This window comes from Siphateles boraxobius, unplaced genomic scaffold, assembly GCF_051911475.1.
Source record: "Siphateles boraxobius isolate OS27281-9 unplaced genomic scaffold, OSU_SipBor_1 18, whole genome shotgun sequence".
Classification (NCBI taxonomy): domain Eukaryota; kingdom Metazoa; phylum Chordata; class Actinopteri; order Cypriniformes; family Leuciscidae; genus Siphateles; species Siphateles boraxobius.
This window is the reverse complement of record NW_027508788.1, coordinates 10,190,012-10,214,734: the sequence shown is the minus strand read 5'-3', so window position 1 is coordinate 10,214,734 and position 24,723 is coordinate 10,190,012. Positions and strand designations below refer to the sequence as shown.

Sequence of the window (24,723 nt, the reverse complement as noted above, 5' to 3'; positions counted from 1 at the left end):
TACAATGGCAAAGAACTGAATGAAAGCTCAGATAGTAAGCAGAAGTCCAAACACCCACACGACCACGACAGAAAGTGAGTGCGCAAGACTGTCCCATGTCTTTAAAATGCCCAAGTACAGTGCCCTTAATGCACATCAAACCCACACTATCTTAAATACCTCTTTGGAGCGGTGTTCAAGGCTAAGTGTATCCCATCATGCATTATGTTCGGGAACTCATGTGCCCCAAAATCACGAGATGTCAAGGAAAACATTCCACTGTAATTTAAATGAATTAGATGCATATCATTTGGAAGTAAAAACAACGTGTTGCACATTTTATTGGTGCAAAGAGGAGTATGCGATGTGTAGGGCAATTTTGTACATCATTTACAACTGTTTTTATCACTTCATTAGAAGCACCACAATTTTAAATCTGTGTCTTCTGTTAGTTACATAGCAACTACTGAACAACGCCTACTTGAACACCTTGGCCAAATAGAGGAAATGCGTCGTGCAAGTAGACAAGCAGTCAAGTGCAAAGACCGCAAGTGTGGGCATCTAGTTTCTGTTAGGTCTAACAATGGTCTAACAGCAAACAATGTCACCGAATTATATATATATATATATATATATATATATATATATATATATACCAAGCTTATTCATACCACGCTCCAGTTTTCAGATAATTCCTGACGCTAATGTTATTGCTACAGAAACTAGCTCATATATGTTCTGAACAGCTAATAATGCATAAAAAGTCAAAAAGTGTACATTTTAAACACAAGTCTAACATTAAGGTGTTATATTAAAAACACCTTGTGTTATGAAAGCACTGTGATGACACTCTTAAAATGAATTTGCTATAAACGGTTTTATTGTAGTCTCCCATCTGGCTTGTCAGCCTTTCTTATTTCTCGAACTAGCTCTGCTTTAATGTGATCAGCAAGCAGAGGGCATCCAAGAGAAGAGCTCACTCTACAACCAGACTACCAAAAGCAGCTAAAATACTCTCAATGTGTGCAATATTTACAATCTATATGATTTGTAAGCATCAACTCTTTCATGGATGATGCACTGTAATTTATTGCGCAAAAATCATTATATATTCTGACTGAATGTGCATTGAAGAGGATATGAAATGTTCTTGGCTACATGACTTGACCTCAGATGACTCCAGTAAAAGCTTGTCACAAGCACATGTTGAACATAAACACAGCCTGAAGCCTGTCAAGCCACAGAGGATAAAATTGTAACCAGAGGCAGAAGGGGGTTTGATCATTTTATTACAGAGGCAATATCCCACACTTATCCTGAATGTGTAGACAGAACATTCAAGCCTTACACAGAGTAATTATATAAACTCTTCCAGATCACAACACGTAAAAAACCCAACATTAAGTGCAAGCAAATGTGACTGTGAGAAAACAATTTACATGAAGGTGACCACTGCCCTACTGACCTGATTACCAAAGATTGAAAACTTAAATATAAGACCAACAACCTTCAAGTAAAGATCCGGCTAAGATAAAACACAAACAAAAACATATGAAGCCAGCAACAGAGAATTGATAGACCAATATATCAGCCAGGCTGATTACTTAGCCAATATTTGGCACTGTTCAGAGTAGTGTCAGTTCCAAAATCTAGCTTTGCCAGTGAATTTCCTAGTATTTTTTATGAATTGAGTAAATATTGTGGAATATACGTATTCATTTTAATTCAGCAACCTTCTGTACATCTTAATTGCTCTAATTAAATAGTAATTTACAGTAAATATGGGCATTATATTAGCCACACTGCACTCTGATATTGCATTGGCCAAAAAAATATATATATACCATTTGACCACTTGTACAGAAATCTGACTTCTCCCCACTAAAACGTGACAGCCTTAATACACACTTCGGCCTTCAGGTTTTGAGGAAGCAAAATATTAAGTACATAACAGACTGATTAAATTTGGTTAAGCATGATTTGTTTGGTTTTTTTGGAGTTATATCAATCTTATACTGTTAATCTCATGTGACCCTTTAAAACAGAAAGGCACTTGTAAATATGCATCTGAGTGCAGTTTAGTGATACAGCCAGGTCAACAAAATTGCCGTATGTTCGAGTGATTGAAAACTGGCGTTTCATTCCTGCTGAATTTTTTTTACAAATCACTCATACCATGTAAAACATAAACATACATTAATACTGAAAAAAAAAAATCATTACCTTTCATTAATTTGGTAACTAAAATACTCAAATTCCTGAGAGAGGCTAAGCACCCACACCCTTCAAAATGTAGCCGATGACAAAGCCCTCGGCGAGGTGTCCCGACTGCGGCGGAGGGGTTGGTCCCTTGTCGATTACCTGAGAGAGGGTGCGGGGCGGAGTCTCAAGTGGTTCGGCTTTTCCGGGATTGGAGGTTTGTTGGCATGGGGTGGCGTTTGGGAGGCTGGAGACTCACTGGACACACTGAAAGTTTTCATGAGCTGAGCAACCCGTCCTCGTCCCAAACAGCTCTCCTCAGCTACCTCGGACCCCACATCCACAGAAAAGGCCCGTTTAGAGGCGGCAACCACTCGGAAATCACCTGTAGATGGAGTAAGAGTGATGAGACAAGGACTTGTGACCTTCAAGGTCTGTTTTCATCAGTGACAACTTCAAAACATTCTCACAATCGTCCTCTCCCACACCACACCTCTCTTCAGCCCTTTTCCTTCACTGTTTTTCACTTCTCTTCTGCCCTTTTTCAGCGTCTCTGGCTCTTTTTTCCTCGGCTACAGACTGCCAGACCGGAGGTCGTCGGCGCAGGAAGTAGAGCAGGGACGCAGCTGGGTGTAGTTGGTGTGTGTTTGTGTACACAGTGATGGGTGCGCAAGAGTGTGCGGTTATACTGTGTGTGTGTGTGTCTGTAATTGAGAGATGGAGGGATGGAAGATGAGGAGAGGAGGGCCGCAGGGATGGCGGCGGAGAGCAGACAGACGCTGCTCAGACACCAGAAGGCTTGAGGAGCTGCTTATTTTTAGCCACGTCCCCAGGGGACACAGATGTGTGAGTGCGTTCGCTCTTTCGCTCGCTCTCACAAACACATATACCCCTTCTCCTTTACACACACACACAAACTATGACACACATTTTACCCCTCACAAACTCTTTCTCCTAAAAACGCTCCCCCACGAACACCCTGATCAAAGACACAAACCCACATGTAGCTGTGTCAGTGGAAATGTCCCAGTATTAAATAACATCAGCTTTAAAGACGACACAAACTGAATTAGTCTCACTTTAAGACCTTGTTTTTTTTTGTTGCTTTTTACCCCCTTCTCTTTCTCTCTTTAACCTTGTATTAGGTCTCATTGATTTGACAAAAATTTGAATGGTGGTATAAATACTTCAGTTTAATAGCATACATATTTCTTTAAAAAGTAATCCGAAAGAGATTTTTTGCATGCATATTCATGAGGAAAATAATGTACTAATAAATGTAAACAATGTGAATGGTCCTTCCAAAAAAATTATTTTACTTTGAAAAAGTAAAAATATAAAAGTATATTATTAATAGTAGCTACTGCAAACATACTAATAGATAATGCAAACAATATCTTCAAAAAGTTAATATAATAAAAACATACAATATCTTCAAAAAGTTAATATAATAAAAACATACATACAAGTTTAAAAAGCAGAAACTTGAAAGCAAAATATAGTTTATTTTTTTGATTTTGTGGTAAAATATGACCCAGGTTCATGAGATTCACTTACTAAGTCACTTGCTTCTCAAGTTCTGCCCTATCTTCTTCTTTCTGTCTTCCCTCCCTCCCTCTCTCTCTCTCTCTCTCTCCCCCTCCCTCCCTGTGGCCCCTGACCTGTGGTTCCTGTGTTAATGTCCTCTCGCCGCACTGCGTGGGCCTGCCACTGATTGTCTCACTGTGTTGTGTGGTCGCCACGGAAACCCTGGATAGGCTCCAACGACTGAGGCGGACACTCATGCGTGCACAGCGCTCTTTTACGCATACACACTCTCAGAGTCACACTCGTGATCTAAAGCTGTTTGTTCCACCGCATTTTCCACGCCCCACTAGTAGTCCGTTCTGTGTCCTACAAACACATGTGTGTTTTGCGTGCATGTCCGTGACTGTACGTTCTCACACACACACAGGTTCCCTGCTGTTAGCTGACACCAGCGTAACGACTACGCCTCTCTCTCTCTCATCGCTTGCCGCCGTTTGCTGTTTTCCATCCTCCCACAACCCCTCTAAACCTGAGACAGTTTCACAGAGCTATCACCCCTCCTCAAAAGCTGAAATCAAACTCTCGGTCCAGACCGGCCAAAACTGCCCCTGCCGGCCTCACCTTGCAATCACTTGTGACAAAGCCTGTAAGCACCTGACTGCAACGAACCGAACTGCTCTCTGTTTGCCCCGTCAATAACTGATGTGTGTGTGTGTGTGTGTTTCTGAAAACAGGAACACATTCAACGGGATGTTTTCAATTTCACAGTCACCATATGTAGACCAAAAAGATGAGCCACACTGACAGCCCAGCGCCTCTTAAAAGCACGCTATCTCTTTAAACGCCCCCACCTCTGTGAGTTAGAAGTGGGGCAGAGGGCAGAATTCCGGAGCAGCACGTCTGTGCGCTGAGCCAGGCCGCAGGGGGGTCACGGCTGCCAGGGGGAGGTGGGGAGGGGGGATGAGCGGAGCAGAGGCTGGGGGCCCTGTCACTTATCAGCTCCGGCCGAGCGTCGCCCAGGGCCAGAGTCGGGAAGCAGCGCTGGAATGTGTCCTTCCCTCTGAAGGTGAAGAGAAGGGACACACACACACACACACGCGCGTGCGTGCAGAGACGGAGCGAGCAGCTGTGGGAAGCTGTTGCTTTCACGCACATGCCAGGATGAACATGCACACCACTCGCACACATTCCCGTCACTTACGCGCTCTCAAACCCACTACAAAGTAAAACACTCACACAAAACATGCCCATATAGATGAACACAAAAGCATACTCTAGAGAAGCAACAAAAAATTCTAGATCAAAAATGTGCTCGATTACCTTACCTGGCCTAGGTAATTGTGAGAGCTTTGGGGGAGTTTATAGGCTGCATTTCACTTTTACCTCCAGCAGGGGGAGTCAACAGAAACCGCAGAAGTGAACTGCGTGTAATTCTTAATAATACACACTGGATGGCGTATATTGAGCTTTTTGAGTAGTCATAACATCTGTTGAGGTGGTTCACAACACCAGGGTAGCGTTCAGAACAAATTATCATATCCTGGGTGTTTTTTGTTTGTTTGTAATTTTTGGAACGAACTAGAAGAGCAAATGAAATGCCAGAGACACTTGTTTTTGCCTTTCACCCAATCTATTCCTATTGATGCAAAGACAGCCGTGGTATGCCAGATCATAAACGCTAGTCTTTTCAGATACATTTCTTTATGCAAAAGCAAATGGATGAAATTCGTGAAGGCTGAAAAGAAATGTCTGACTCATTTCACCCTAAAATAAAAAATTAGGATGTTATATTTTGCATCCTAATATTTTCAATGATAAGTCTCATTTCCTGATCTGTAAGGAAATTAAGACTGCATTACAGTAAAACATTGTTAAGAGTTTAATTAGAAAGCATATTTAAAGGCAATGTAGCAGATTAATACTCTGCCATAATTCAAAACAAGATTCATATTCTCATTAACTAAAATATATATTTTTTTAATGACAATTGGGTAGGAAATTGTGCTTAATAGTCATGAAATCAAGCAAATCAAAAATCTTAAATGGTCCTACAACAAGCTTCATTTTCTATCAGCAAAATTGAATGCATTATTTATTTATTTTTATTTTGAGGTGAAATATGACCTTGACATTTTCTTGAGGTCAAACATCTAAAACGATTTTTTTTTGCCACATTTAACCCTCCGTAACAATAAAATATCTCACTGAATCAGCCATGGAAACCAGTGATTCAATGATAGAGAAGTGTGATGCCAGTGTCAAATAAACCATGTTTATGATGTTCAGATTAGCAACAAATGGATCAGCATAAATTCCCCCTCAATATAAATAAAAATATTCACACACAAACATCATATGGGAGATTGGAAGGATACATAAACACCGACTCTCACCTCTGTTGATCTGAGGTTTGGGGGTCTCTTGGGGGCGGAGTCTGGAGGTGTCAGACAGCTGATTGGTCGTCGTGTCCTCAGTGTCTGTATAGACAGGTCTGCTGAGATCTGAGGGTGTCAGGAGGCAAGATCTCGAATGGGCCCGATAGCAAATTGAGGACAATAGTGCTGAGTCATCCTTTGAGTGTCCTGACTCAGCCTCCTCTCTGGACTCCTGAGGCTGATGGGATACCTGCCACAGAAACAAATAAACCATTTATAAAGCAGCCCGCTGGTGTAGTATTCTGCTATAGTTTTAAACAGAGCACTGTTAAAACATTCAACAGAGGAAAGGGGGGGACAATGTTTTTGAGGACAATATCGTGTAAACCGCTCTGAGATTAAGCAGAGCAAATGGAAACTTTAGCTTTTCTCTGGATAAACAGAGCAATTTCACATGTCGCCTCTAAAGTTTCGGAAAAGATCTCCACAATGTCACAAACTGTGAGCAGAGATTTCAATAAATCTCATCAAATGACCTGGTCTACGGTATTCACGTCAGGTCTACAGCAACTCATTTGTCTCATATTTCTCCCAAGGAATTTTAGGAGGAATATCCAAGACAAAGGAGATAATGAGATTCTCATAACTCTCCTGATCTATGAAAGATGAAGCTCTGAACAATAAAATAACATTAACAACCTTAAGACAACACCAAACAATTGGTATTTTGTAAAACTCAAATTAATTTTGTGAATTATTGAAATTTTATTTTAGGCTATTTTAAACCTCTGGAATAAATGAGATCTCTTGACATTAATAAATGTAAAGATGGCTTCAGGGTGTTCATTTGACATTTCTTACCTTTCCTTTATGGAATTAATAAAATGACAAATCAATAAAAAATAAAATAAAATAAAAATCAGCCTAAAATAAAATAGCCAAAAATAAAAATTAAATAGCTTGAATATTATAAATTTACTGAAATAAAACAGCACAAAATAAAATACCAATAATAATAATAATAAATATAATGGCTAAAATTACTAAAATAAAATGGACTCAAATAAAAGATTTAATTTAATAATATTAAAATATAAAATAAAATTGCCTAAAGTGAAACGGTATTATAAAATAAAATACAAAACAAGATAGCCCTGGAGTGGCCAAAGACAGCAGATATTGCAGGCCTGGACTGTAACGAGCACAGACCGTGTTTAGGGTTTACACACACATACGACGGAACAAGAAACGTGTGATGTGTGAGGACTTGCCCTGCCCAGGGGTTTGTGAATATTGAGGAATAAATCTGTTGTGGAAAGAGAGAGGAAAGTGGAAAAAGAGGGAAAGAGGGGTCCCTGCCCAAACCCTAAGGGACAGTCCCACAATCCCATCCATCTGTGACTGACAGGCGCGCCGTCTCGCCCGCTTTAATTCCCTGATCAACTTTATCAACCATCTGCTCTTGAAGAACTCCGGGACCCAAATCAGCCCCTGGGCTCTCTCAGGTCCTCCTGCAGCGCACACACACACACACACACACACACACACACACTGCCTGTCCTCATACTCTCTGACACACAGGCCACATACTGAGAGCAATACTCCATTATCTCCTTCTGCGTTCCCTCGCTGTCTGCATTTCAAACGACCTAAAATACATGCCTCACATTATGCAATACATATTTTATAAATCTAAATCGATTACATGCGTTTGATATTTTAATTAAGAGTTTTCTTCCCTCTTTGTTTAGGATTGATAAAAAAAATGGGGACAGTAATTATCAGGTTGCTCATGAATATGAATTACAGGGCATGAAACTTGGACGAAATGCTTGCACACTCGTCTGAGACGGTTTAAAGCACATGTCGTGTTCAGCTGTTGCGGGGCGGAAGGGTCAGGAGCCTGAAACAGGTGTGATCAGAGTGGCAGAGAGCGACAGCTGAGGGTAAAAGGATCTCAAGATGAGAAGCACAGCTGCTCTGACCTCAACCCCCTCGACCAGGAGGACATTCATATGAACCGACACCATGTTTACACTGCAAATGGGTGACGTGACAATTAAATTGTGTGTCTCATATATATATATACACACATACATACATACATACACACACACAACCGTTCAAAAGTTTGGGATTAAATTGATCAAAAGTGACAGTAAAGACATTTATAATAATGCAAAATATTTTTTTTAATTAAATGCTTTCTTCTTGAAATTTCAAAGAATCCTGAAAAAAAAATGAATCACGGTTTGCACAAAAATATGAAGCAGCACAACTGTTTTCAACGGTGATAATATTCAAATGTTTCTTGAGCATCAAATCATATTAGAATGATTTCTGAAGGATCACAATATTACTGGGTTTGTTTTGTATTTTTAATCAAATAAATGCAGCCTTGGTGAGCAGAAGAGACGTTTAAAAACATTAAAAATATTACCGACCCCAAACTTTTGAACGGGTGTATGTATGTATGTGTGTGTGTGTGTGTGTGTGTATGCATGTATGCATGTAATATATATATATATATATATATATATATATATATATATATATCCCCATTTGTATTAATAATATTATGAGGATTTTTTAAAACTAATCTAACATCAAATTATATTTTCAGCATAATGAAATTAATTAATTTAAATATAATGAGGTATAATTATACTCATTTCCTTATTTTAGTGCACAATGGTGCAGAATAAATATTTCTTACCCTTTTTTTTTTAAAAAGTCACCATGAAATCAAGATGGGCCATTCTGATTAATGGAATATTGCAGTACTATAAATTATTTATCCGTGCAAAAATGAAAGTGCCTTCATAATCTTTAATTAAGGCCCCGTTTCGACTGGGCTGTAGAGTACGCAATTTTTTCCGTTTCCATTGTCAGAAGTTGTGAATGATACCCTAATTCAGAACCGTACCATATCGAAACGTATTTTAATATACTGTCCTGCTCGATGGAAACAAGGCATAAGTCCTGCCCTACATTTTTTTTCTTGTTCCAGAAGCTGTTTCACTAAATAGAAAAGGGCAGACAGACAGACAGACAGACAGAAAGCGGGCAGAGAAATAATCCCAATCTGTTGATTCGATCGGTGTTAAATGGCAGCAGTATCATTGAACAGTGGCCATTAGCCATTAGGGACTTTCCAGCAGCCTCTGGTGTAAATGAGATCTCGGTGATCATTTAGCATATCACATCAGCCAAATGGGCCTGCGATAATGAAAAATGACTTGAAATTGTGAACAGGTGTAAAAGTTTTGGTACAGGGAATTGACACCGCTTCAATTCATGAGAAAAAAAAATATATGGTGTATATATTTAATAATTATTATACATTTACATTAATAAAATTTGGCTCTGCTCTCATTGGTAATACCATGGTATTTTATATGTACATACCATGATAGTGTCCAAAAAAAAGTTTCTTACTATTATGTTTTTTAACAGCATATTTTTATGGATTAGGTATTCGTATTTAAAAACAACTCCACACATTACTAAACTACACATATGAAACATGGTACTTACATTATCTAAAGGTTCTGATGGCTTTTCTTCATTTACTGGCATCTGCAGGATTAGGAGAAGGCATTTAGAAAATGTAAAAAAAGACTGCACTCATTTTTAAGTGTCCTCTTGTGACATCTCACTCATTGTTGAACGTCATATCCGCTGCAATACCAAAACTCACCTGTGGAGGCGGCAGAGTCCTTAACTCTTTGTCACTGTTGTCCTGTGAAAACAAGAAGACTGAGCAAAACTCTTCCACACATCTACATGCAATTTTATCATTGCAATCTCAAAAGTTGACAATAATATTAGCCGGTCAACTCCATGATCCGTTCAGAATCTGAAAGCCCTCAGACGGGTTTGGGCTGGTGTTTCTGTGACTATCATGCAGCCCTTCACTAATTGGCAACAGTGAGCCACATTTGTCGCGGTAGAGGGACAGATGCTTGTGTTTAGCGAGTAGAGGATCATAGTGTGGTGATAGTGGCCAGCACATCTTCTCCCAGGAGTGTGTTCGCTGCGCACGTTGTTGCCATGGAAACCCTAGTGCAACCCACCCACCACCACCTTAGTATAACAGGAAAGAGAAGGTGGCGAGATCTCCACATATTAAGTGAAAAACCTGGATAGAAATTTTAAAACACTTTAGGGGCTGAGATCCTGATCATGCAAACACACACACACACACACACATACATTAATTAAAGATGACATCACTGCACTTTCATACTGTATTCTAACCTACAAGTGACCAAAAAAAAAAACCTCCACCCATTTCTACAGTATTGTTATGGGTGGCCCCACCCACTCTGAATTCTAATTGGTCCCAAAATCATGCTCTTCATAACTGTGCATTAAATATAAATTAAAATACGGTTTTAATTACGTCGCACAATAATTTCATGTTTAAATTCACATGGTAGGAAACTTGTTGAATCATTCTTGGTAAGGACACAGTGTTACTGCATAAGTTGGACTGTCTGTCGGTTCATGGACGTCAACTGGCCACACATAGACGGACATATTGATACATGAGCAGAGAGATGGAGCCACAAAGAGCCAAGCAGTGAGAGAGTTGTTGTGCCTGAGAGATGGAGAGGTGGGTGAGTGCATGTGGGAGGGTTTCTTTTTCGAAAGGATGAAAAGGAATAATGGAGGAGAACGGAATGAAAAAAGGAGGAAAGGAAGGCACAAAAAGAAGGAGAGATGGAGGTTGTGATTTATTTGGCTGTTGAACGATGACTCTCCCTGTGGAGAAAGTCCGTCTCGCTGCCCCTCGGCTGTGTCCGAGATTAATGGCGGCAACAGGAAGGTCACCTACACACACTCGCACACACACCCACATGAAAATACAGCGGCACCAATTTAAGAGGGGAGCAAACGTGGAGGTAAACAAACACCCGCACGTGAACACACCTTCAAGTTCAGCTGAACTCCTGAACGTGCTTTAGGAGGAAGGTTTTCTCGTCCTGATCGTACAGGTTCTGCTGATGTTCGGTTTGTCAAGTTGCTCTTCAAAGTGCCGGGCTGGTTGCTTGAATACATGACAAGACACGTGGAAGCACAACAAATGAATCAACGCCCTTCACAAGCAAACAACTTTTCATGATGACACACTGTTGAGACAGAATTACTTTGGAATAATCATTTACAGTTTTGCTCATAAGTTTACAACCCCTTTTTTCTCAGGTTTATAGACCCTACGCAGATTCTGTTTTGCATTTGTTCAGGAAAAAGTTTAAATTTTTAAACTAGCTTTTGAACAGTAATGTTAATAAATTTAGAGTTATTTTGAACTTTATATTTATACAGCTTTCACACAAAAAATTACCTTATCAATGGTTTTCAAAATTTTTGAAGGATCATGTGACACCGAAGACTGGAGTAATGATGCTGAAAATTCAGCTTTACTATCACAGGAATAAATTACACTTTAATATACTAAATAAATAAAAAATAAAAAAAGTAATAATAATAAACAGTATTTTTTGCTCAAATAAACGCAGCCTTGTTGAGCAGAAGAGACTTCTTGCATAATCAAATCTTGTCCTCCAATTTTTAAACCGTAGTGTACATATTTATGACACTGCATGATCAGGTAGTAAAAACATCTTTCAGATTTTCAGGAGTAGGTACAGTAAACTGAGCAGATCTGTCTCAGCATTATATACCATCAAACTAAACATGGTGTTCAAATTCCAAAATTTGGCTTGGGGGCCAAATGTCATATTTAAGGCCTGAAACGTTATGCATTAAAAATAATTTGTTTTTATTCGAGGTGTAGCACAATACATTTTCCCTGTTTCACAGTCAAGGCTTCAGACTAGTCCCAGACTAAAATGCAAGTTTGAGCTGTTTTAAAGGTGGGGTAAGAGGTATTTGAAAAACGCTGTTTGGAAGTTAGTCGGACCGACACGAACAACAACAAATGTGTGTAGCCAGTCAGCATTAGGGGGCATATGACGGAGGAGGAGAGAGAACGAGCAAGAGGGAGATTTGAAGAAAGACTGCAGAAATAGAGATGAGACACAAAACAAAAGAGAAAAGCTTATACGAACATCACTGGAAAATGAAGGGTTATGATCAGCTTTAGGACCCATGTTAATATTAGAAAAGCTTTCCGGCGCTGGAGTCAGTCAAGCCGGAAGGCCTGAAAACAGACCCGGACGTTGCTTTGATTCCTCTCCACACTTGAGTAACACTGGGTTGGAGTGTCATTGTGTGTCTGCTGTGCTCCTCTGTGCTGTGCTGTTGGCTACTAACAACGAACTCTTGTTTGCAATTACTTTTGTGCATGCATGTTTATTTTTTGTGCTTTCTGGTCATTCGTTCATCATCTGTTCGTGAAGCATTATTTTGTTTCGCTTCTGCTATGATAAACAGACATCCACTCTTGGATTGCGTGCGTAACGGAGGCCAGCTAGTGAGAGTCGCTCTGACGACCGCTACAGAATGTTTAGCGTCATTGTTAGTGCACTCGATTTGCATGCCGAGGGATTGGGGTTGAGACCGACTCGAGCAGGGCGGTAAGGGTTGGAATGTGAGTTTTGGAGGCAGAGCAATGAGGGGTGTGTTTGTTTGGGTTGATTTGAAATATTAACAATGTTCAACAGCGTTTTTGAAATATAGCTTACCCCACCTTTAACTGAAAGCAACTTAAACTAACAAATCTTAAAACAAGTCAGTGCAATTATTTTGTCTCAAGATGCACACCATTAATGTTTTTTTCTAAGGCATGTTTATGTCCTAATTTAACTAAGGCCTACTACTGGCTTAATCTAAGCCCTGTCTGTGAAACCAGGCCCCAGAGTTTTTGTCAGTGTTTAAACTGAAGTTGTGTCCATACTGTGAATTGTAGAGGACGCTGGCTGTTTTTCTCTCTCCAAAACCTGAATAGATGATCTTGGAGGACTTGAGTTCCTCCATCTCTCCGATGACAATGACCTGTACGTCTCCATCTCGTCCCAGCAGCCAGCTGACACTCTTGCTATGACCTTACAAAGGGAAAGAAAAAAAGAAAGAATCTTAGTGATTGGTTGGCCTAGTTGAATGATCATCATTTACATAGACTATTATACTTCATAATTTATGCACTGTGTTTCCTGAATGCACTCAGCCAGAACAAAACTAATTTTTGTTAAAGGTGCAATGTGTAATATTTCTGAGGATCTATTGACAGAAATGCAATATAAGATCCATAACTATGTTTTCAGTGGTGTATAAAGACCTTCCTTGAATAATGAACCGTTATGTTTTATTACTTTAGAAAGAGACATTTATTATTTCCATAACCGCGGGCACCCCTTCTATGGAGGTCTACATATTGTGTCAAGTTTCTACCGTAGCCCTAAACGGACAAATGCGTTTCGTTACTATGTTGCTCTTCGTGCAAAGGAAGCAAGCTTAGTTCAGCAAATAAAACACTGACACAATGATGAACAAGTAACCGTAATATTCGCAATAACATATCATTTTACTAAATAATTAAGTAAACATAATTCCTTAATTTATCCTTGTAAAGAAACCTCATTGCTGAACTGGCTACTCTCTGCTGTCTCAGTCGATGACATTTTCCTGTCGGCCACCGTAACTTTTGTTGGTTGCAATTCATAACCTCACCACTAGATGCCGCTAAAAATCACACTGCACATTAAAAAGAAATCGTGTTGTAAAACAGTTTAAGCCTACTTAATTGATCTATTAAACTAAACGTCATTTTATCACTACACATTCTTGTATGAGGAGCTTTTTCCTTTATGAACTACTTGCCAAGTCATTCCAACAAATTTTCAAATCAGAGTTAGTTACAAAAAAGACATTAGCTGTCAAACTTTTTTTTTGTCTCTCTTATAAGGAAAACCCTCCCATGATACAATACAATTTTATTTGTAAAGCACATTTAAAACAACCGAGGCTCGCCAAAGTACTGAACACTGACATAATTTCAGACAAATTTTAAACACATGACAAGAGCACAAGACACAGTTAAACAAGTGACAAGACAAAACAAAAAGCAGAAAATAACTGAGGCTGGTTTAAAAGCCAATGAATAAAAGTGAGTTTTAAGTCGTGATTTAAAAGTGTCAAGGCTGGGAGCAACCCTGACACACAGGCAGATCATTCCACAGCCTAGGGGCCACGACTGAAAATGCTCAATCTCCCCTATTTTTAAGTCTTGTTGTAGGAACAGATAAAAGTAGTTGTTCAGCAGACCTTAATGACCTCAGAGGAGCATGCATCATCAGTAGATCATCTATGTAAGCTGGGGCTTGCCCATTAAGAGATTTAAAAACAAACAATAGAATCTTAAACTGTATTCTAAAACAAACTGGTAGCCAATGAAGAGAGGCAAGAACAGGCATAATGTGCTCCCGTTTACGGGTTCCTGGAAGGAGTCGAGCGGCAGCATTCGGAACTATTTGCAATCTAGAGAGAGAGGCCTGGTTAACTCCTATATATAAAGCATTACAATAGTCCAGGCGGGTGGTGATAAAAGCATGTATAACCCTCTCCAAATCTTAAAAAGATCCAACTTCTCCATCTTTACAATGCTAGGTCTAAAAATCATAATTTCACTTTTACTTTCATTAAAATGTAAAACATTTAAAGCCATCCATGCTTTAATGTCGTAAAAGCAATCTAACAACCTTTTTGTCGAATCCTCACCCTTACTCTTTATAGGTTTAGATCATATACTACTACCATGATGAACTGGTTCTTCTTGCAGGCCCTGTTGCAAAACAGCAAGATTCCAGTTTAACAGCCTGTCGGACACACTTGTGATCCCAGTCAAGACAAAACTAACATCAATTCAAACTGTCTAAAACTGCCGTAAGAGCTTAAAGGACCATGTGAAATGATGAGCAAATGAGCACAAACCAAAGTAGGAATAGCAACCATTTGCTTTTGTCTTTCAAACATCTCAGGTTAGCATAACAAAATGGTTTCAGCAATTGATAAATGTTTTTGCTGGTTTTATTACATATATAATGATTCCTGCCAGTAACTCAATGATTTTGGGCGCAGGTTAAAGCTAATGTTGGTAACAAAATATTAAATGAGACAAATATATTTTATACATTGAAGGCATTCAGTGCATTAAAGGAAAAAGGTAATTTATTCTTCATATTTTAGCAGCAGCCAGCAAACTGCTATCCTTTTTTACTAATATTAGTAGTAGTCAGTGTTGTAGTACTGAAGTCTGTATTAAAGGGTTAGTTCACCCAAAAATGAAAATTAAGTCAATAATTACTCACCCCCATGCTGTACCAACCCCATAAGACCTTCGTTCATCTTCGGAACACAAATGAAGATATTTTTGATTAAATCTGAGAGGTGGATCACTGCTACATAGGCTGCCAGAGGGAATGAAACTTGACGGCCCAGAAAGTCATTAAAGAACATGTTTAAATATTCCATGTGCCTACAGTGGCTCAACTATAAGTTTATCAAGCGCCGAGACTACTTTTTGTGCGAAAAAAACCCATAAATAACGACTTTATTCGACTACTCCTTTTCTTCCTTGTGGGCCTTCAGACGAGAGTTGAAGTGATTTCCACGACGCATGCGCGAGAACTGAGAAGAGAACGTTCTTCTTCTAATACTTCTTGTTCAGTTCTCGCGCATGCGTCGTGGAAATCTCTTCAACTCTCGTCTCAGGCCACTGAGTTGAGCCACTGTAGGCACATGGAATATTTAAACATGTTCTTTAATGACTTTCTGGGCCCTCAAGTTTCATTCCCTCAGGCAGCCTATGTAGCAGTGATCCACCTCTCAGATTTAATCAAAAATATCTTCATTTGTGTTCCGAAGATGAACGAAGGTCTTACGGGGTTGGTACAGCATGGGGGTGAGTAAATAATGACTTAATTTTCATTTTTGGGTGAACTAACCCTTTAAGTCAGAGCCCCAAGACCATATTTCCAGGAGGATTTGGACCCGGCCTAGACTTGCACTCGAATGATCTGGTCTTGACTTGTCTCAAGTCCGAGTCCAAGACCATATTTTCTATGACGAGTGCTACAACACTGGTAGTAGTATTATATTCTTTTTATATCCACATTGATGACAACAAAATAGCATCTTATAATCTATATCAAATAAACTGATAATTTTTTTCTGGATTCTTTGATGAACAGTTAAAAATGAGGAGCTTCTATTTGAAAAAGAAATTTTTATGACCGTGTCTTTACAGTCTTTACTTTAATGCAATTCAATTTTTTCTTGCAAAAAAAAAAAAAAAAAAAAGATAAAATACTTTTTCGAAAGTAAGAAAATTAGCAAAAAGAAAAATTACATTGACCCCAAACATTTGAATGGTAGCGTTAAAAATACAGACATGTTATAAAACTAACAGCAAAAAAAGTAAATCACAAGACAGGACAAAACATAAACATAAACATTGTGTTTACAACTATTGATAATCAAATGTCCAATCTGTGTGTCTCCTCCCCACATTCTCCCTTTGTCTTCCTCCTCAGTGTGTTTTGAGTGCCTGTATTTCCTGTATACTTCCTGCTTTGTTGGCAGTCATGCGTGTGAGGGAATGTAACTTGGTCTGGCTGAAATTTCCTTTCTTGCTCTAAAAACTGGGTCAGTAACAGAAATGTTTCCTCTGGCTTGTGTAGCTAGCCTCCAGAGACTCTCTTTTTTGTTATTTTATTATGGCATTGTATTACTGTGTAACAGAATCTTGAATGACTTTTGACATTAACCACTTTCCTAACAGGAACCCGTCTATAAGACAGAGATTGCACAGTGGCAATTAAGATGTTGTATCAGAATGTCTTGGAGAAACCATTGACCTGCAAGAACAGCTGGCGTTGTCTAAAAGAGATAGAGGACTCTCTGTTCTCCTTTGAGGTCTGAAACTCAGGGACCTGATAACAACCGCTTTGTTATTAGCCAAAGACGACTTCCTCTTGGAGTTACACGTCATCCTAAATTGTTTCAGTGGTCTGCACATTATTTACTGGAGAATCTGTATGAACCCAACTAAATGACTATACTGTGGCCTCAAAAAGTTGTTGAACACTTAAGCCTCACTTCAAACAATCATTTAATGGCAATCTTTTAAGTTTTACCTCATTTACTAATATAGGAAGATCTGATCTTTTTAGTCCATGAAAGTAATGGCTCTTCCAGTAACAAAGTTTCTGTACGTTTAACCAGTTTAAACTGGGCTGTAACTTTAGCCAAGCAATGTGAAGTTTCATTTTTCATTCTTTTGTTTGCATTTTCACTGCTCTCCAGCTCTTTTGCTGTTTTACAGATACCCTCTATCTCTCAGATGCATTCCTGTCATATCTCAGCTGTTTACTCCTCCCTCTTAGCCGGTTTTAGACACTTGTCCTGCTCAGGCAAGTCTTGTATGTGTGACGTCCGAGACCCTTGAGTGCTAAGTGGTGAAATTGAAGGGGAATGTTTTCCCCATGTTGTAAATTATTTTTGACCAGATGTTTACAGTGCTTCCATGTCACACTGAAGATCCTTTAACAAACATTAGCTTCTATTGATATTGGTCTTGCAAATTTTCCATTGACGTCTTCTGCTCAGTCAAAAGATTGTAAACTTGTCTGGTCTTGTGTCTGTCAGTGACAGATGTTCCCAGTGGAAGCATCAATAAGCTCTCATCTCAAACAGATTTACTCGTGTTTCAAAGCGCTTTCTGTTGTGCAAACATCTGCGTCCACCTCTACGAGCCTATTCGGACATCACAAGACATTTTCCCATGGAGTCTGCAGATCCACAGTGGCGAACCAGTGTTTTATCAGCTCAGCTATTCTGTCCTGACTGAGTCATGTGCCACATTAAGATTTTGACCATATTAAGTCATTTAAAGTCAGCAATAAAAAGCAAGAGCAGACTGGCCTGGTATGAGGTTTTCAGCTTTCTGTGGCCAACAGATGTGGGAACAGTAAACGCACTGATTAAAGATCTGCACTGCAATTCAAAGGTCCCACATTCAAACCTCAAGATGTTCTAAAGCCTTGATCTAAACCGATACGGAGGAGTTGCTGTATGACCATGTGCATTGTGACACTCAAACTTCAGAAAGACTGTCCCTCTAATAAGTAAACTGTATGTCTCTTAGAGGAGAGACATAATCAGTCAGGAAGGCGCAGGTCTAACACTATTATTATTATTTTTTAATAGTTTTATCAAATGTTATAATCACTACCACCCTTGTGCTTTTTTCCCCAGTGGAACAAAACACTTTTTTTTTTCATTTCATGAAAATGCATGCTGATTACGGGCAGTCAAGTTTAATTTCAGAATAATAATAATTATTATTATTATTACTACTATTAATAATTTTAATAAACCGAAATTAAAACAAGAAAATGTATAATAATTATTAATAAAAATAATAATAGATTGACATTATTACTATAATAATATAACTAGCCGTTTTTCTTTTTCTATTTTTTTATGATCAATGATAAATGCGTTTATGCTCTTATCCAGTAGTAAATATTGTTGCACTGATTAAAGATAACAAATCTGCAATTTGTTTAAAAGTTTTGAGAACTAAATCTAATACAAATTTGTAAGCGCAATCAACTGTATTAAAAGTCCTCAGAGAACTCGCTTCAATAAGATGCACAGATCGCATTAGAAACCTAGTTCCCACCTGTCTTTGGTTTGGGTTTGAGTGGTTCCCTCTCCAGCTTCTCCTCACACTCTTTCCAGCGTCGCACCTGCTCCTCGCGCATCTTCAGGAAGAGCGTCTTCTTCTGCTCGTCGTTCAGAGCATCCAGCACATCCGGGTCGATGTACATATCATTCAAGATCTGCTGCAGCATGGCCGTGTGTGTGTGGTGCACCAGAAGAGATCCTGAGATTCAGCAACAGCTCTTCAGAATGAGGATGACGGTGGTAAAGACGATGAAGCCCAGCTCGGTCAGTTCACCACACACACGCTGTCATCACTGATCAGCAGCCATCAACTGGACACGCTGTCACAAGGAATGACAGATTACAACATCTGGAAGCAATCTGATCTTTAATAGTTTGTCTGCCCTTTCTCTTCCTGTGCAGTTTTAGACTATTTGTGTGTTATGTTAAATGATGAACAGTATGCCAATAAAGGTTCTGATCTCTTTCTCTTAAAGAGGATGCATGGGAACATTTAAATAAAATATATTGTTTTATTTAATCATTGATTTTTTTAAAAATATTACAAAATTAATTTTTTAGAGCTGTTAACTTTAAAGATATTAATTAAATACGTTCAATGCATTTTACTCCAAAATGTATAGAACTTTATATAATTTCTATATTGATATAATTATCTATTTTTAAGACTGGTCAGAAATCATAACATTAGTTGATAATTTATAGATTTACAAAGAAGTTTTAAAATAATATTAGTATTATGATAAAGAATATTTTAAATAAAGCTAACAGCTTTAATATAATGCTGATATCACACTTTTGTCCTGACACAGAATAAACAGAAATCAAAATAAGTAGCTGCTTTTGTATTTTAGAAAGGGGGAAATCATCATATTTGGTGGTCCTATGTGTCATTTCTACTCAGACACATGGTTTCCCAGCTCTTTTTAGGCTGGGGGATTCCTGAGGAACAAAAGTTGACTACTGTGGTCAGCAGCTCCCCCTTCCTTTCACAATATACTTCTGCTCTATTTTAACATTATCTTATTTTGGCCACTGCTGAACTAGCATGCCAGGACCTCTTTAAGAGAGACAGAGGTCTACAACTACAAAAAAGTCTGAGATCCCATTATATATACACACACACACACTCAAGGAAAAAAAAAGAAAGTACCAACACGACAGCAGCAACTGAGACAAAAGAGAGATGTCTGCCTGCCTACACATTTAATAGACTGCTGTTAATGTCTAGAAACAGAAATATGGTGGCAAGTGGAAAGAAAGTTGGAAAGAGAAGAAAAAAAAGCCTGTGTGAAGTAAAAATGTACTCACAGCTGGGTGCGGACGCTCCACGGCAGACTTTATATAGAGGGAGAGTGAGTGCCTGTGTGTCCTTCTTGCCTTTGTGTATGACTTAGCTGATGACATCACAGCATTCCATAGTCTCTCTCTCGCTTTTTCTTTTGCTCTCTCTCACAAACATACATTACACACTGTCCCTTGCCTTCGCACAAACACACACTTCCTCTCTTTTCCTGTAACTCTCTTAGGCTGGAGGGAAACTCAGGAAGCAGACCTCAGCTGTTGGCACAGCAAACCAAGTAGCAGCATCCTGTTTTACAGAGACGGGAGAGATTTTGGGAGAGGAGGAGGAGGAGGAGGGGCGGCTAAAAGGAGAAGAAGAGAAAATGACACAGAACTTTACTCTTGAGCAAAGGAATTTACACAGAAACACTCAAGAGGATCTTCAGCATCTATTCAGGGCCAAAAAATAAAACAACACTGTACGTTATTTGCTGAAAAAGTACGCACTTCCCCTCTCTGGTATTTTACCAATGCATCTAAATCAGCAGAACTTCCATTTTAAGTTATTTCCTTAAAAACATTTGTGTTTACTGTAAATTAACATACAGGAAGGACAATTGATTTACAAGCTAAAAGCTTGTTCGTTTAAAAATGCACAAAAAAGTTGTTCATGTATAAAAGACATGAAATACACATTAGATGTTTTACCCTAATCACACACCAGATGGCGCTCGAGTGTTCGTTATCTTTACCGATTTTATTAAAGAGTACAGTGATAAACCTTCGGGTAATTGAAGAATACATAAATATAATAAATTGCTGATTTTTTGTTTGGTCACATCAACTTCCAGTCATCTTTGACATGCATCCAGCCACTCTGGAATTTAGTTTCCCTTGTTTTTAATTGCATTCTTCCCTCTCAGTTCTTATTGGGTCTCTTGCTAATGACAGCTTTTATCTGCAGGTATATGTACCCTAAAGAAAAAGATTTTTCTTCTGCATGAAGAAAAGGCAGCCTTTGCTTCGTCACGGCTTCAATTCTAAAGTTTAATCAATAGCGCCATCTTCTGGTTTCGACGAACGGTCAGTCATGAATGGACGTTAATTTAAGGATTGTTTATCCAAAAAAAAAAAAGGGAAATTCTGTCATAATTTACTCACCCTCATGTAGTTCTAAACTTGTACGACTTCTGTAAAACAAAAGAAGAAATTCTAAAGAATCATTGCACAGGTCTTTTCAAAACATTTCATAGGAACCATTCCCCCTCTCTCTCGAAGCGCTAGGCTTCAATTGTAGTTCCATTCATAGCAAAAAATGATATCTTGACAAATTTGATGTCAACACGCAAAAAAAGAAAAAAAAAAGTTCTCCTGTCTGAATATACAGGATGGAGATGATGAGATTAGAGAGATGCGGCAGACGTGAAACCAAAATGTCAGTCTGTTAATCACAGCAAGCTATTGCATGAGTCATAAGGGCTACTTATTTGATGATATTTTATTGTCCTTTTGAAGTTTGACAGCTCCAGCCCCTTATGTATATATACAAAGTAGAGGTGTAACAATATATTGTGTCACAATCCAATTGTATCGCAATACAAAAATGCAACAATATGCATAATTGATCTGTTTTGTGTATAGTTCACCCAAAATAATAATAAGTTTTAGAGATAATTCAAGTTTACAGTTTTATTGTCAGTACACATTAAACTACTATATATAATGTTGAATATAATGTATAATAATGCAAAGGGGGAATATTTGTTGGTCCTGATAATGCCAAATGTCTTATGTTAACAGTAAAAAGTGGCCTACATCATTTTAAATATATCTAGTCAGAAACAGAGTGCAAGTGTATTCGTCTAAAATAATTCTGTATTTTCAGCTTCAGAATCATGATTATTTTTATTCTGGTGTGACTATTGTCCTGTGCACTGGGTTATCAGTAAAGTATCATTTACACCCACAATTTAATACCAAATTTAGCATTTTAGTCAACAGTATTTTTTGTTAACCTTTTATCATGTCTTGGAGAATCGCAATAATATTGTATCGCGAGTTCAGGATTGTAATATGTATCGAATCGTGACATGAGGGTTTTGTTACACCCCTAATACAAAACAAATGACAATTTTTTAAATTTCTTTTTTCTTCTATCTCTTTTTTTGTAAACGTCTATTATGTCGGCATATCTTTTTATTCATTTAAATGTTTATAGCTTTGTCGACAACGTTTGTTTATATACATTTCGGCCCAAATGTTGGGCCTATGTTCTTTGTAAGGTTCTTATTGACATTTCAGAAATACCACGCTTATGATTCAACTCGCATATTAATGTTTTGGACTGCTGGACTGTTATTTTCAAGGTCAACCACACATCCGTTTGAAACAATATCTGAGTGGAATACATTGAATTGAATGGAAAATGTCTGTATTTTCAGCAGCAAATAACTCGTATCACAAGAATAACAAAACGAATAATTAATGGCTACTAAAAACATACCAACTATGTGCTGATTATGCATCAACAAATAATCAGACTTAAAAAAAAAATCAATAAATAATATCAATTTTAATATAATTGATTTTATTATAAACAAATTAACAGGGAAAATTGGGTCTATAAATCTGATTAAAAAAAGTGATTTAGGTAATGTTGGGATAATGGCAAAAGTGAAAAGTTGAAGACTATTAAACGTCTGGCAAAATTAGCTTCTTAGAATTTATTGACAATATTCAGCCAACAGATGGCGCATTATCAGATCAGAAAAACTGAACGACTGTCAAAGGGACTTTATTAGCCGTCTAAAAGAGACATTCAGGCAGTGTTCAAATTTTCAGTCCACCCAGTGTGGAAACTATAATTCAAGCTTGTTCACATTGTTGATCTGGTCCTTAAAGACACTTAAGACTGAAGCACAGATGTTCGTGGTTTCCAAGAAGCACAGATGTTTAGAAATAAGACAAATATGCTAGTTGCAGGTTCTTCCAAAAGTTCAAATATACTTTGTTTAAAGTAGTTCACGCAGAATCTGAGTGCCGTCTATATGAAAACTTTAGGAGACTAAATTGAGACTATGGCTGCCGCAATATGAATGAGCAACTGACTGAAGACTGGACTAAAGCAGACGAGGCTTCTGCTCAGGACAGATAACCCAAAACTGGCTCCTCGATGAAAGAACCACACCCGTCAGTGGTTTAACACAGAAGTAGGTCACTACTGACTCACATGAGGCACTTAGACTAGTGCTAAACATCTTGACACTTTGAAATGAATGAGAACCACAATAAAAAAATAAAAAATAAACAGAACTTCAAACGTCCTGAAAAGTGCTTGAAATTGCACGGGTTTCTGTTCTATTTTATTATTAGCCTATTTATATCCTATGTTTATTAATATTATGATTTAGATTATTTTAATATGTTTAGTTTACATTTTAATGTAAGGTTTCAGTAATAATTTACTGGTTTTGTAATTTTTATCATTATTTTAATAATGGGTCTAAAAAGGTCAGTTCCCATTTTTTGTTGTTGCTTTAACTGGAGACTCCTGGGCCTCTAGTTCTACGTTTACCATGAAATTAAAAATGTCGCAGTAACCATTTAAGTCATGAAGATGGCGCTAATTAGCTAACGTTACTCCAAATAGTTGCACTCCGACAAAAGTTGCGGTAATAACTGTGTAGCGTGAAAAACTAAACTTATTTAATCATTCCATTAACTACATAACAGCAGCGATCATTAGACTTAATGCTGGCATTATAATCCCTCAGACTGTCCGCGCGCAGGCGACTTTCTCTCGAATACATTATCATCAGTGAAGCTGTCAATTACATGGGTGTTTTTACAATTGCCATAGAGCATCCTCGTATCTTGCAAAAATAAAACACTTCCAAATTAGAGTTTCCACGTGCGAAGAGGTAAGGCTTAAAACAAAACACAAACAAAGACACAGACAGCGCCATATAAACAGAAACATTTGATGGACGCGGCAACAGTTTCGCTTTTTTAACGATTAATTGTGTGACTCTACCAAATATCAATGTTTATGCAATACCTTGAAAAAGGTCAGTTCGCATTCGCGTTGATCTCAGACGCACTTGCTCCGCAGGTGCAGGCAGCAGGACACGAGACAAGCGATGTGTGAACGCCAACTTCTGCAGCCGGTGTTTTTAAACCAATCACCTGAACCTAAATGACATGTGACTTATGACTCAGGGGGCCCAAGTGCCGTCAAGCCAACGCTGATTGGCTAATGGCACAAAAAACTAAACAAAACAAAAAACACACAAAACACATTGCTGGCTGACCTCCAAGGTTAGCTAAAATCGTAAAACGCGAGATTATCCTGAAGAGGCTGGTCTTCTTTTTATGGAAATACATAATGGAATAGCTTGATTAGTATGGGAACGCGAATGTCACGTCATAAATGGACGGTCTGGGTACTTAAACATATTCGTTTGGGAGGTGTTTTATAAGAGGGTTAAGGACAACTTTGTTTCAGGTAAGTTTCATTTTACAAAGTTACACTTTCTTTTCTTTCAGGGGTGTTTTGTCTGAGGCAAGTAAAGTATTCAAATAGTCCATGTGACTTCAGTGGTTCAACCTAATTTTATGAAGGAACGAAAATACTTTTGTGTGCACAAAACAAAAACTAAATAACTACTTTATTCAACAATTTATTCTCTTCAGTGTCAGTCTC

The 24,723-nt window shown here is 38.2% G+C and overlaps 1 protein-coding gene across 2 annotated transcripts; it reads right to left on the bottom strand.

Annotated features, from left to right (window-relative positions):
* Positions 1–1,251: 1,251 nt before the first annotated feature.
* LOC143741084 (uncharacterized) lies at positions 1,252–24,166 on the bottom strand. 2 transcript variants are annotated; one of them, XM_077233422.1, is made up of 10 exons: positions 24,079–24,166; positions 21,183–21,211; positions 20,049–20,383; positions 18,733–19,057; positions 12,946–13,093; positions 11,016–11,133; positions 9,781–9,822; positions 9,618–9,659; positions 6,099–6,330; positions 1,252–2,563 (listed from the first exon to the last, which is right to left on the bottom strand). In XM_077233422.1, exons 4-10 carry the CDS (start codon positions 18,902–18,904, stop codon positions 2,337–2,339), a joined length of 981 nt encoding a protein of 326 aa, XP_077089537.1. In that variant the 5' UTR covers positions 18,905–19,057; positions 20,049–20,383; positions 21,183–21,211; positions 24,079–24,166; the 3' UTR covers positions 1,252–2,336. The 2 variants fall into 2 exon arrangements, 1 of the variants encoding a protein (XP_077089537.1); XR_013204937.1 differs by lacking the exons at positions 21,183–21,211; positions 24,079–24,166 and having other exon boundaries at positions 9,781–10,916; positions 20,049–20,187.
* Between the last annotated feature and the right edge of the window lie 557 nt (positions 24,167–24,723).

Excerpts from the sequence above, each read along its gene's own strand:
- LOC143741084 (XM_077233422.1), bottom strand. The coding sequence starts at position 18,904 with ATGCTGCAGCAGATCTTGAATGATATGTACATCGACCCGGATGTGCTG. Across the intron at positions 11,134-12,945 it reads AGCGTCCTCTACAATTCACA|CAACCAGCCCGGCACTTTGA; the intron begins GTATGGACACAA and ends CATGTATTCAAG. Across the intron at positions 6,331-9,617 it reads CATCAGAACCTTTAGATAAT|GTATCCCATCAGCCTCAGGA; the intron begins GTAAGTACCATG and ends TTTCTGTGGCAG.